The sequence below is a fragment of the Aquila chrysaetos genome, chromosome 5 (assembly GCF_900496995.4).
Source record: "Aquila chrysaetos chrysaetos chromosome 5, bAquChr1.4, whole genome shotgun sequence".
Taxonomy (NCBI): domain Eukaryota; kingdom Metazoa; phylum Chordata; class Aves; order Accipitriformes; family Accipitridae; genus Aquila; species Aquila chrysaetos.
This window is the reverse complement of record NC_044008.1, coordinates 67,948,941-67,961,301: the sequence shown is the minus strand read 5'-3', so window position 1 is coordinate 67,961,301 and position 12,361 is coordinate 67,948,941. Positions and strand designations below refer to the sequence as shown.

The 12,361-nt window shown below is 63.9% G+C and overlaps 1 protein-coding gene across 1 annotated transcript; it reads left to right on the top strand.

The window, feature by feature from the left end:
* Positions 1-3,252: 3,252 nt before the first annotated feature.
* Positions 3,253-11,949, top strand: SPHK1 (sphingosine kinase 1). Its single transcript, XM_030013644.2, has 5 exons — positions 3,253-3,754; positions 8,474-8,623; positions 8,945-9,039; positions 9,309-9,424; positions 10,033-11,949. Exons 1-5 carry the CDS (start codon positions 3,334-3,336, stop codon positions 10,814-10,816), a joined length of 1,566 nt encoding a protein of 521 aa, XP_029869504.1. The 5' UTR covers positions 3,253-3,333; the 3' UTR covers positions 10,817-11,949.
* Positions 11,950-12,361: the final 412 nt, after the last annotated feature.

The following is a 12,361-nucleotide window of genomic DNA, read 5'->3' as shown; positions in this document are numbered from 1 at the left end:
CAACGGGAGCTTGAAATCTGGGCCTGCCCTGGCACAGAGAGCCTCGGGGCTGCACTGCAGCCAGGATGCAGCAGCCCGGGGGATGAAGGGTTACGGCAGGGCCGGGAAGCCCCCAGCCTCTCTGCTTTCTTCCCCCAGGACAAGCTCCCTGGGGGGACCAGCTCCTCTAGCAGCTGGGGGCAGGAGGGAGCTGAGAGGGTGTTTAATTGCCATATTTAACCCTTGGCTTCTTGCACAACTCAAGGCAAACCTTGTCTGCTGCTTCTGCCTCAGTTTCCCCGAACACAGAGCATCCATCACCTTTTCCAGTGAGCCCAGGGCACGGTGCTCTGGATGTATGAGCCTTCTCCCCCAAATGATGTCTGTGGGGTCTGGGATACCCCACAGGCCCTCCCAGGACAGGAGTTTGAGAGGTGTTTGCTCTTGAAGGCAGGCTGGTGGCCTCCGTGGTCATGGCTAGACTGGACACTGCACCGTGGGCAAGCCCCCTTTGCAGTGAGAAAGAAGGTGGGGGGATTCACTACCGGCTGTCCCCACCCGCACACCGGCTCCGTGCCGCATCCCCATGCAACATCCCCACGCTGCCCTCCCACGCACATGGCCTCTGCAGCACCGCGCGGGCGGGAATGGAACCGATCAGGACAAACCCGACAGGCAGATGCCTGCCCATGGCGCAGGAACCTCGGCTGCCGAGCACCCTTCGGGCTGCCGGTTGGATCAAGGGAGCTCATTAAGGCACTCGCAATTAAAATAGCCCCAAACGACTGTTTATCAGCACGGAGCAGTGACGGAAGTGATCCCACTTCCGCATTAGACATCACATCTGGAGGCATACAAGTGGCATCCGTGCGGGACTGGGACGAATCAGCCCATGGCCGCAGAGAGCAAAGGGACTCACGTGGGGCCAGTGGTGGGTGCCGCGCTGGCTGTAGCACGAAGCGGGCATCCATCAAGGGTGACACAGCATCAGGATGGGCTCGTGTGAAGTCCCCATAGACCAGCAGGAACGTGGAAAAGCTCTGTCTGGGTGTGATGTGCCATCACGGAGGCTGAGATTATGCTGGTCCCATTCCCCATCCGAGAAAAACCTGGCTGCAGCCCCCTCATTTCCTTGCCCCTGGCATCCCCCCATGGGATGCCCTGCCCTAACCCTTCCTGATCCCAAGTGCTGCGGCATTGCTGGCTTCGACAGCTCGTGGTGAAGCCGGTCTCAGCCTCTTTCCCCAGACCACAGCACAGCCGTGGCCAGCGGAGCCCGGCTGGGCATTCGACCCCTATTTAAAGCGCAAGCAGGCAGGGCGAGGGGGATCCCTGCAGCATGGGGCCATGGACAGATGTAGGGCGATGAGGACAGAGCCCAAAGCAGCCCCATCACCCCGTGGCACCTGCCGGGAGCAGTGTGACAGCTGCTCTCACATCCTCCCACCACGTCTCGTGCCTTCCTGAGCGGAAATCGGGAGTGGGTTAGTCACCGAGAAGGGTGAGGTGCAGGTCAGGATGCTGCACTCACCAGCATCCAGCTATTTCCTCCCGTGACACCTTGCTGAGGACCTCGGGGTTGTTTACAAACGCTGGACTGCGGCACAGCAGCCGGGGAAGCGACCGTGCCCAAATCTCACCCAGAATCAGCTGTGGGTGCTGCGGTTCCCCAGCCGAAAGCATCAGCCAGCAAATGGCTGGGAGCGGCTTGTGCCCCCCCCCCCCCCCCAAGCATCTCTTTGAACACATAGCGCCCAGGAAAGTCTTTTTGGAAAGCACGATACTCCAAATCATGGCACCTCAGCTCTCATTTTAGGTCAGTCTGGGAAAGCAAGACTTGGCTGTGTTATCCTCCCAGCTGGTCATCCTGTGCCCTCCCTGCAATTTTTGGTCAGTTCCAGCGGGTTTAAGTAGGGACAGAGGGCTGAGGGCTCACCGCTAATTAAACTGCTGTAAGTGTGAAGAGCGATGCCTCCCCAAGGTGCAAGCTCAAGGTTACAGGGTCTCAGGCTGCTGCCATCCCAGCAGCACACGGCATGCGAGACCCCCATGAGCATTACCACGAAGGGTGGTCTGAGGGATGGGGAAGGGGTGAGGAAGGCCCAGGGGAGGTGGAGGGAGGGCCTGGGGCACCTCTCCACATGCCTTACCATTCCCACGGCGCTTGTCCGAGTGCTCATCACCCACTTCCCTGTGCAGAGGCTCAGCTCTGCTTTGGTTAGAGCCTCAGGAGAGCAAAGGGCCAGCTGGAGCATGTGGAGCAGAGCTACATCCATGGAGAACTGGTTGGCAAAAAAAATCATTGCTGGGCTGGGCCAGACCCCTAAAGCCCAGCACCCCCTCGGGAGGGTGAGGTCAGTCCTGTCGTCATTAAAAGCTGCTGTCAGTGATTTTTGCAGCCCCCGCAGGCACAGAGCTGCTCGCATCCCTGCTGGCACCCTCCAGGCAGGTCCCCTGGACTCCGTCCCCAGCACTCCTTGCCCCAAGGTGGGGTTCACAGCACAGCCCGTCTCCCTCCACGGGGCTCCATGCCCATGGCACCCTCCAGCCCTCACCGATACCTGATGGTGAGGCACCAGTGACGGGCAGGACATCGTCCCCCTCCATCCTTACCTCCTGGACGTGTCCCCCGCCAACTGCCCGCTGTCCTCAGCCCTCGCCGTGCCTTGATTTCTCCAGGCACCCGCTCCGCTTCTCTCACCCTGTCCCGGCTGCAGAAACGCAGAAATGGTGTTAAACGCCTTTCAGCCCAGCGTGGGGCTCGAGGGACTCGAGCAGGAGCGGTCCCCCTGCCAGCGCCGACCTGTGCGATGCCGGACACGATGCACACCGGCTGGGGCTGGCACGATTGCCCGGTGCTTTGCCGCTGCTCTCCCGGTGCGAGGGTGGGTCGGTGCCGTGCCAGCCCCCGCACCCTGGGAGCACCCACGCAGGACACCCACCCCGGCAGGGCAGAGTCACCCACAGCAAACCCACGGCGTCGCTTTGCCCTCGCGCGTCTACAGAGCCTTGCTCCGGCCGGGCAGTCCGGGTGCCCCCCCCCCCGAGCCCTCCGGCCCCCCCCGGCCGCCCGTGGGAAGGCAGCGGGGAGCCGCCGGCCGCAGCCCTGCCCGGAGCGCGGGGCGGCGCTTGGGGAAACTGAGGCAGGCTGCGGGGATGGAGGGGGGGGGGCATCGGGGCAGCCCGGGACGGGCCCCCCCCGGCGGGGGGGGGGGGGGGGGGGGGTGGGTAGGTGGGTTAAATTTTTATGAATGGGGCCGCCCCGCCTGCCATTGCCGGGCGGCGCGGCGGGTGTCAGCAGCGAGCAGCGGCGGGCGGCGCTCCCCGGTGCGTCCCGCTCCCGTTCCGCCGCCGATGGCCGCCGGTCGCCGCGCTCCCCCGGAGCCCGGTGGGGGCCCGGTATTACTTCAAGGGATCTTCGGTGCGGGAGCGACCCCCGGTGCCGCCTCCTGTTCGCTGGTTTTGACGGCCCGGGAGCTGCAGGTGCGGCGTCCCCCCGGTTCCTCCGGGGGTTCGCCCGGTCCCGACGCCGCGCTCCGCCTGGCCGACTGCGTGGGCTCCGTCGCCTTCCCCGCCGCCGCCGCCGCCGCCGCCTGCTTCTCCGTGGTGTGTTACCCCTTCCGCGGACCCCGCTGGGGCTCGCCCGCCCGCCAGCGCCTGGAGCGGACCTTCCGCGTCTGCCTGGGACCCGACGCCGAGGGCAACCTGCGCATCGCCCAGGCCTGGAGCCGGAGGATCCGGGAGCTCTCCGTGCCCGCCGTGCCCACGCAGGACGGTGAGTGTCGAGACGTCGCCGCTCCGCCGCGGGTCCCGACGGAGCGAGCCCCGGCACCGGGGGCGGGCGGGTGGGGGGGGGGGGGGGGGGGGTGTGCCGGCACCGGGGCCAGCAGCCGCCCGAGGGCGTGGGGTCCGCCCGGTCCCCCTTGCCCGTCCCCACGCGGGACGGTTGTCCCCGAGGGGCGGCGTGGGGACGCGGCTGGCAGCTGGCGCTGCGCGGTGGTCGGGCCCCGAAGGGACGGGTCGGGGACGGACGGACGGACGGACGGACGGATCCACATCCCCGCAGGGTCACCTCGATCGCCCCCCGGCCCCAGCCTGCGGGGGACGGGGACAGTCCTGGGCACAGCCCCGCGGCCGGGGGTGGCTTCTCCCCCCTTTTGCCCTTAAATCGAAGGGGCAAGCGGGGACGTGGTGGCACCACGGAGGCCCTTTGCACGGTGTCATGTCCCCCCCCCGCCCCCTCCCGCATCGCTTCGGTTTGATAACTAGCAAAGCTCCAAAGGGCAGCATTAACCAAGAAAAAAAAAAGTCATCGTTGCTGATGCAGGCAGGACGGGAGCCAGGCGCCGTCCCCGGCAGGTCCCATCCATCACTTGGGAGCAGGCAAATCCCCCCGGGACCCTCCCAGGGCTCCGCGGGGTCCCAGGGCAGCACGGAGGGGTCCGGGTTTCAGTTCCCTCTCCCCCCTGCCCCGGGAGCTGTCACCAACTCGAAGGGAAGCGGCTGGCACGGGGGCCAAGTCCCCCAGCTCCTGCAGTCAGGGCAGGGCAGGCTGGCATATATTTGAACATCTGAGCAGAGATTCAATTATATGCACTACTTCATTTATTTAGCTGTCCAGTCGCACTGATCAGACTTGGAAATTAAGAGGCATGCGGTTAGAGGGATCCTGTCAAATCACATTTAGCCCAGCTCTCCCTTCTTGGATTTTAAAATGCAGCTTTTTTACATGACCTGCAGCTACAAAACAACTTTCTGCTACTCTTCCTAAAGAATAAAAAAAAATCCAGTGGAAGGGGGTGAGGGCAAAACCAGTTCCTCGGCTCTATTTCCAGCCTGAACTCTGCAGCTGTAAGTCTCCAGGCGATTTAAAACCCTCGCCCTTTTAGCAGGCCGTGCGAGGGTGCTGGGGCAGGAGCAGCTCATTGCACGGCAGGGGCCTCGGGGGAACCCGAGGAAGGAGGACGGGAGAAGGCGGTGCGGGATTTTGCAGTTATTTTTCTAGCTGAGGGCCAGCAGGATTTGCAAACCTTCTCCCTCAGTTTGGGACAGAGCTAAAAATGCCTCTCGCCACACCCTGCACTTACACGCACCCTCACGTGTCTGTGCGGGACAGATAAGGCCGTGTCAGGAAGCTGCATGCGAGTCCGTGCAGAGCAATCCTGTCACCCCATCCCTGTGTGTGGGGGGGTACAGATCTGGGGAGCCACCGGCGATCCCGTCCCGGTGTCATTTCAGCTCCAGCATCCCCTGGGATAAAAGCCTTGGGGAGAGCTACGGCAAGGAGGAAGCTTCCTCCTCCTTATTTCACCCCAAGGGGAAAAAAAAAGTCCCTCAGCAATGAATAACCCCAAAGCTGGGGCTGCCCTCAGCGTGCAGGGAAGGGAGCAAACCACCCCCGGGGTTGTGTCCTGATGGGGAAATCTAGCCCCCGGCCATAGCGCGAAGCTGCTGTTGAGAGCTGCCATCAATGGCCACGGCGTCACGGCGTGTAGGCTGCGAGCGAGCAGGACTTGGCCCTGCCACAAGCCCCCATTTTGGGGACCTCCTTGCCGTGCTAATCCCCTCGCTCTGCGGAGGTGACACTCTGTGGAGAGGGGATGCAGCAGACGTGCCCCAGTCTGTCCCAGCCTCACGCCACCCAGGTCACCGGGCAGGACAGCCCTGTCCCCCTGCCAGCCTGGCCCACTTGTTCCTTGTGCCCAGAGAGTTTCCAGAAGGATGCGGGGACACAACGGAGCAGCTGGGGCTTCTGGTGGCGGAGCTGCGGCAGCGTGGTCCCTGCCTGAGCGTGGCTGGGACCAGTGTCCCATGGGGGGATGTCGGCAAAGGGAAGAGAGCAGAGTTTGTGCACTAGCAGCAGCTGGAGCCCCTTTCTCCTGCTGACTCAGTGTCTGCTCCGGTCAGCGTCTGAGGTTGAAAGCAGCCGCACCCGTGCCAGGAAGTGGCTGAGCCTTGCTTGAGATGCCAGGGGCCAGCCGGTGTTGCGCAAGGGAAAGGGATGCTGCAGAAATCTGTCCCCTTTGCCCGAGCGTTGCTGCTGCTGGGCTCCGGCTCTGAACCGGCACCCTCCGCTTCTGCCACGGGAGCCTGGGTTGAGCCCAGTGTTGCTGGTGTCACCGGTCCCGCACCGGGATCACGTCCCCATCCCTATTTACACCCTGGTACCAGCAATCTGTCCCTTGTGATGGTGTGATGGCATCCCTCTGTGTCCTGAGCGGCGTTCGCCTTTCCCCCCTCCAGCCAAGGAGTGGGTCCTCGGGGTCCCAGCCGTACCCCACTGCCCAGCAGAGGCCACGGGGCAGCAGCCACGGGTCCAGGCAGGATTTTTCAGGCAAGACCTGGCTGCAGGTCTGTGTGCACGTCAGAAACAACATGGCTGATTAGAAACATTGTGGGTTTAAAACACTGCATTTAGGTTCTTGAAGCGCCTTGTGCTCTCGCTCTGCACCCTCCAGGGCTGGGGTGGGGGGAGAAAGAGAGAGAAAAGCCCACCATCACCTGCCTCTGGCAGCTGGGGTTTGACCATGAACCCTCTGTCCTGGGGGCTCGGCTGTGTTTGTCAGCAGGATTTTAGTGCTGGTAGTGACCGGGGAAGGCTCTGGAGGGCAGGGAGTGGGGCCAGCCCAACCCTGGGGTTGCTGCCCGTTATCCCTGACCCAAGCTGGGGCAGCCTCTGCTCGCAGTGCTTCACCACCATCCCTGAGGGCAGCTGGTCCCCTTGCGTCTGGCACCCACTGATAAGGGGCCAGGGAGGGTGGGGGGCAGCCGGCGGCTTCCCCCGGCCCTGGGCGGCAGCAGGGAGAGCCGGCCCAGAGCCAGCGCCCAGACCCAGGCTCGTCCCTGGGTGATGGAGCTCTCACGGGTGGACTTTTGCTGTGGACTCAGTGGCAGGTCCCAAGCAGCCGGTGTGGGGACAAGGAGGTGGCCCGGAGGGTGACAGCCTCACCAGGTCCTTCCCGGGGACAGAAAATCAACCTGATGGCACCGAAATCAGCAGAGCTCTGTGTGCTCCCCAGGGCTGGGATGGGCACAGAGGTGGGATGCTCCAGGCATGTCTTCCCTCGGGGCAGCTCATGGAGCTCTGCCAACCCGCAGGGAAGCCCCAGCGTGGCCATGACCGGTGTGATGCCAGGTGTCACCCCCAGGGAGGTAGCACACGTGGGGACCTCCATTACCCCAGCTCCCCTCTCCCTGCCTCCATCCCCAGTGTGGGTGACGGAAGGAGTTTTAGCTGTAAAAACGCTGCCTGTATGTCAAACAGCTCAAATCAAAGCGTGCAGAGAAGGTTTGGGGGGGGCAGGCAGACCTCCTGCCCCGGGTTAGACGGGGGTTCCCAGCCCTGGGGCAGTGTTGGGAAATATCATCTGCTTTTGTGACTCAGCTCCTGACGGAGCAGCTATTTCTGCTGAGTCAGCAGGCACAGCCCCCACGCTGTCCTGCACAGCCCACGCACCCAGACGGGAACCCACTACACCCCTGGGGAGTCCGATCACAGCTTAGGAGGTCCAGAGCTGGTGGGGAACACCCCTCCTCCCCCCAAAAAAATTGGCTTCACCCTGCAGGGCCGGGGCTTTCCAGAGGCACTACAGAGGCTTGAGGCTGCCCTGCTCATTTCGGGACTCGGGGTGCCCAGGCAGAACCCAGGGGCCCTGCTCACAAGCACGCTGCCTCCAGCTCCCCTGGGTGCCATCGGATCACTCCTCCTGGGAGGGCAGCTGCAGCCTGGGCTCACCCCGTCCCCCCATGTCGGGGGGGCTGGAAGCGGGCAGGGGGGCAGAAGGATGCAGACCCCCACCAGGCTTGTAATTACAGCCCGACTGGGGCCCTCGCGCACGAAACCTGAGCCCCGTGGGGAGCAGAGGAAGGAGAAGCATCTGTCTGCCAGCACAGGTGTCTGTTCTGGCCCCGCTCCATCTGGGGTGGATGTGGGGAATTGGGACCTCGAGTCCCCCTGGCCCCCGTCCCCCGTGTGCCTGGCTCCCTGTGCGTTGGGGGACTGAGCCATGTCACGAGTCGTGGGGTTCAGCAGGGAAAACTCACAGCTGAGGGGTGTTTGGGCTTCAAACCTCTGCTTCACTTCCACCTTTCTTTCCTTGGCATGTCCGAAAATGCAGCCAGCAGCACCCCGTGGCCCTGGGATGCACAGGGATGCTCGGTGCTGTAGAGCCCCAGCTCCAGTGTGGCATCGCTGGGTTGCTGCGGGGCTCCAGCCTGGGCATAAAACATCTCTGCTGATTGCAGGAGAGCTCAAGGTCCCTGCAGGACCCCATGTCCCCATCTCTGCCACCTCCCTTGCTTTCCCAGCAGGGACCCTCCATCCCTGCTGACCTCCCGTTGCCTCTGGGTAGGGATGCAGCCTTGGGAGCTTGTGGGGATCGGGGGCAGCTCCCTTTCCTGTGGGGCCGTGGCAAATGCTGCCCCGGCTCGGAAAGCCCTCCCCGGGCAGTGCCACGGCCCCACCACCCTGAGTCCCCCTCTCCCCCCCGCCCAGGTGACAGCTATGGGGTGCTGCCCCGGCCCTGCCGTGCACTGGTGCTGCTGAACCCGCAGAGCGGCACCGGCCGCGCGCTCGAGGACTTCCAGGCGGTGGTGCAGCCCATGCTGGCCGAGGCTGACATCGCCACCACCGTCTTCATCACTGGTGAGTCCGTGAGCGGCTCCCTCTCCTCCTCCTCCTCTCCCCTTCCTGGGATCCTACCTGGGTGCTGCCACCCCCCGGGATGGGTTCCTCTGAGGGCCTCGTACCCCCAGCATCGCTGCAGCTCTGGCTCCTGCGGGGCTGGTTTGGACAACGTGATGGGTGACTCGGTTGCACTCTGTAGGGGTGACTGCCTCACCTCCTGCATCCCTAGCTGGGACCCCCATGGGGACAGTGGGGCTGGGGTCACCGTCTGAGGGGTTGGCAGCAGGCAGGACAGAAGGACAGAGGGTGACGCTCGACTCTCTCCACTTTCCCCCGCAGAGAGACCCCACCATGCACATGAGAAGGTGCGGGACGAGGACCTGTCGCAGTGGGACACGTTGGTGGTCATGGCCGGGGACGGGCTGCTCTACGAGGTGAGGGGCACTGCGGGGCATCCCCCCGGCCGGGCTGGGCAGAGAGCTGGGACAAGAGGGGTGCCTGGGGCAGAAGCCAAGCTTCGAGACACGAAGGCAGGCAGGGAATGGCAAAGGAGAGATGGCACCTAGCTCGGAGCAAAGCAGGGCAGCCATGGCCTTGGTCCTGCCCTGGCCGGGGGCACCACAGACTCTGCTCCCCCCGGGCTGGGCAGGGGCCTCTGGGTTCCTTGCCTGGTCCCGGGTGCCACAAGCTCCTGTCCCTACAGGTGGTGAACGGACTCATGGAGCGGCCGGACTGGGAAGAGACCATGAAGAAGCCTCTGTGCATCCTGCCGGGGGGCTCCGGGAACGCCCTGGCCGCCTCCATCAACCACTACGCAGGGTGAGCCCCAACCCTGTGGGGGCACCCGCTGCCAGCACCGCACCGGCCAGCACACGAGGCTGCGCTGGCACCGAGGCGGGGGGGCGGTGAGGGAAACGAAAGGCTGCACATGGCTCCAGCCCAGGGGAGGGGTGCTGGGGTGCCCAGCCCAGGGGAGGGGTGCTGGGGTGCCCAGCACAGGGATGCCCACCTGGGTCCCCACCTCCCCACAGGCTGGTGCAGCACAGTCCCAGCTGGTCCCCGTGAGCATGACTGCATCCCTGCGTCCCCAGCTCCCCCCACAGCCTTTCTCCTCTCTGGGCTCTGAGTCTGGCACAGCTTTACTCCAAAGGAGCCACCCTGGGGCACAGCTGATCCTGGTGCAGGGCGGAGGGGAGCAGGATTGCCCTGGCCCAGCAGCCCCAGCTCAGTTCCCTCTTTCAGGAGCTGGTTTATTCTTCCCAACCCCAGCAAACCCTCTCCCAGCAGCTGTCCCCGAGGGACGCCGTCACCCAGCGGGGATACATCCCAACCATGATAGAGGGGCAAGGGTTGCGCATGGATGCTGGGACAGCAGGAGCAGCCCCGAGCTGGGTCCAGCGCAAACTCACCCTCTCCATCCCTTGCAGCAACGATCACGTCACCAAGAAGAAGCTGCTGACGAACTGCACCTTCATCCTGTGCAAGGGGCTGCACACACAGATGGACCTGGTCTCACTGAGCACTGCCTCGGGCAAGCGCCTCTTCTCCTTCCTCGGCTTCGGCTGGGGCTTCATCTCGGATGTGGACATCGACAGCGAGAAGTACCGCTGGCTGGGCAATGCCCGCTTCACCCTGGGCACCCTCCAGTGCCTGGCCAAGCTGCGGGTGTACCAGGGCCGCCTCTCCTACCTGCCCGCTGTCCCCGAGCAGGGCAGCCCCCCGGCACCCAGGGACCCCCACGCGCCTGTCACCAACGGCCAGGCTGGCCGCATCCTGCCGCCGGCGGGGACGGAAGCGCCTGGGGCTCTGCCCGCCGACTCGTTGCTGGTGCCGCTGTGCCAGCCGGTGCCGGCGCACTGGACGGTGGTCCCCGAGGAGGAGTTCGTCTCCGTCTATGCCATCTACCAGTCCCACCTGGGCACCAACCTGCTGATGGCACCGGCGGCCCAGCTGCACGATGGTTGCATCCATCTCTTCTACCTGAAGGCCGGCATCAGCCGCGTGGCGCTGCTGAAGATCTTCCTGGCCATGGCCAGGGGGACCCACCTGGACTTGAACTGTCCCCACCTGCGCTACGTCCCCGTCCGGGCTTTCCGCCTGGAGCCGCGGGCGGCCACGGGCATCATGACGGTGGACGGCGAGGTGCTGGCCTGCGAGCCCGTGCAGGGCCAGATCCACAGCCGCCTCTGCCGCGTCCTCAGCGGCTCCTGAGCTGCCAGGTTCCCCCTGCACCCCGCAGCGCTGAGCTGCTGGCACGGCCCAGCACAAGGGCAGCAGAGCCTTCCTCCCACTCAGGAACCTCCTCCTCCTCCCATAGCAATAGCTCTCAGGGGCCGTGGGTGCTCGTCCCCTCGCTTGCCCCCATGCTTAGCTTTATCCCCTTAGGACAGCCACCAGTGCTGTCCCAAAAATGAGCCACGAGCCCCATCAGGTACTTGGTGCCGGCGAGACGCCAGCGCGTTTTATCCCGGTACAAGGTCCTGGCCACGGGCGGCTGCGCCGGCACAGCCCCATCCCCTCCTCAGCTCAAATGCACACGGTGGCATTGCTCGCATCCCTGCCGCAGAGCCAGTGCCAACCCCCAGGGATGGTCAGGACCAATATATCCAGTATAACAAATTGACTTTTTTAAGAATGTTTCTACCCAAAGCTTCCTGTAGAAGCAGAGTTTATTCTTGTGAGAAATGCAATAAATATCTAGCGTTTGCAAAAAAATCCCCCCAGGTTTTAAATCTGAGCTCACGGCTGCTGTCAGGGGCAGGGCTGTGGTGCTGTCACCCCCGGCTGGGCTCACACGCAGCCCGGCCACGCGGCTGTCAGGATGGATTTAGCTCAGCACCGCGGCCCTTCGCTCCCCAGCATCCTGCCTGCGCTGCCAGACCACTGTCATCTTGGGGCCAGAACCAGCACGGAGCGATGGCCCCAGGAGATGCTCCCAGGGGAGATACCGCAGAGGTAGGACATGGGGCACCCCAATTTTTGGGGTGTGCTGGTACCTCCCCGCTCAGCCTCACACCGGGGCTGATTGAATGTAGGGAGCTCAGCCCCACAGCAACGCTTTGGGACAGCTTGGGGAAGGTTCAGTGCCTCTGAGCGAGGGCAGGGAAAGGGTCATAGAAGAGGTTCAAGGAGGGGATTGTTGGAGCGGAGAGGTTTGGCTTTCTGCCGGGAGCAGGGGCCCTACGGGGAGCTCACACATCCCCTTTCCCAGGCAGCCCGGGGCCAGCTGGAGCCCTGCAACAGGTCCCTGCCCAGGGGCTTGCCTGGGGGGGGGGGGCATTACTCAGCCTGTTTGGTATAAAACTGCAGTAATTAAACCTCATTTACAGTGCTCAAGTACAAAGCAGAAGAGTAAACAGTGGTGGCTGTCTGCATTTATTCATCTACAAACTATGCAATTAGGATTGCAGAACCAGGAAAGAAGAGCACAATTGTTCCCCCTGCCCCCCACGGCTCCGCTCGCTCATAGGGAGCCAAGCTCCAGCTCCAGGGCCAGCAAGGCAGGCAGCAGCTGGGAACCACCTCCCACAATAAAGTTATTTCCCCCGTGGCATTGGGCCAGGTGTAAAAACAGGCTCAGCAACGCTTCGCCGAACTCTCTGACCACATCGAACAGCCACCGCTGCCGGAGGAGGCTGCAGGGAGAGCCCAGGGCAGGGGATGCGCTCAGAGCTCTTGGCTGACTCGGTCAAGTGAGACAGTTCACCAGAGCTGAGCCACTTGGGTTTGCAGCACCTGAAAGGCTCCCCGAGTCGC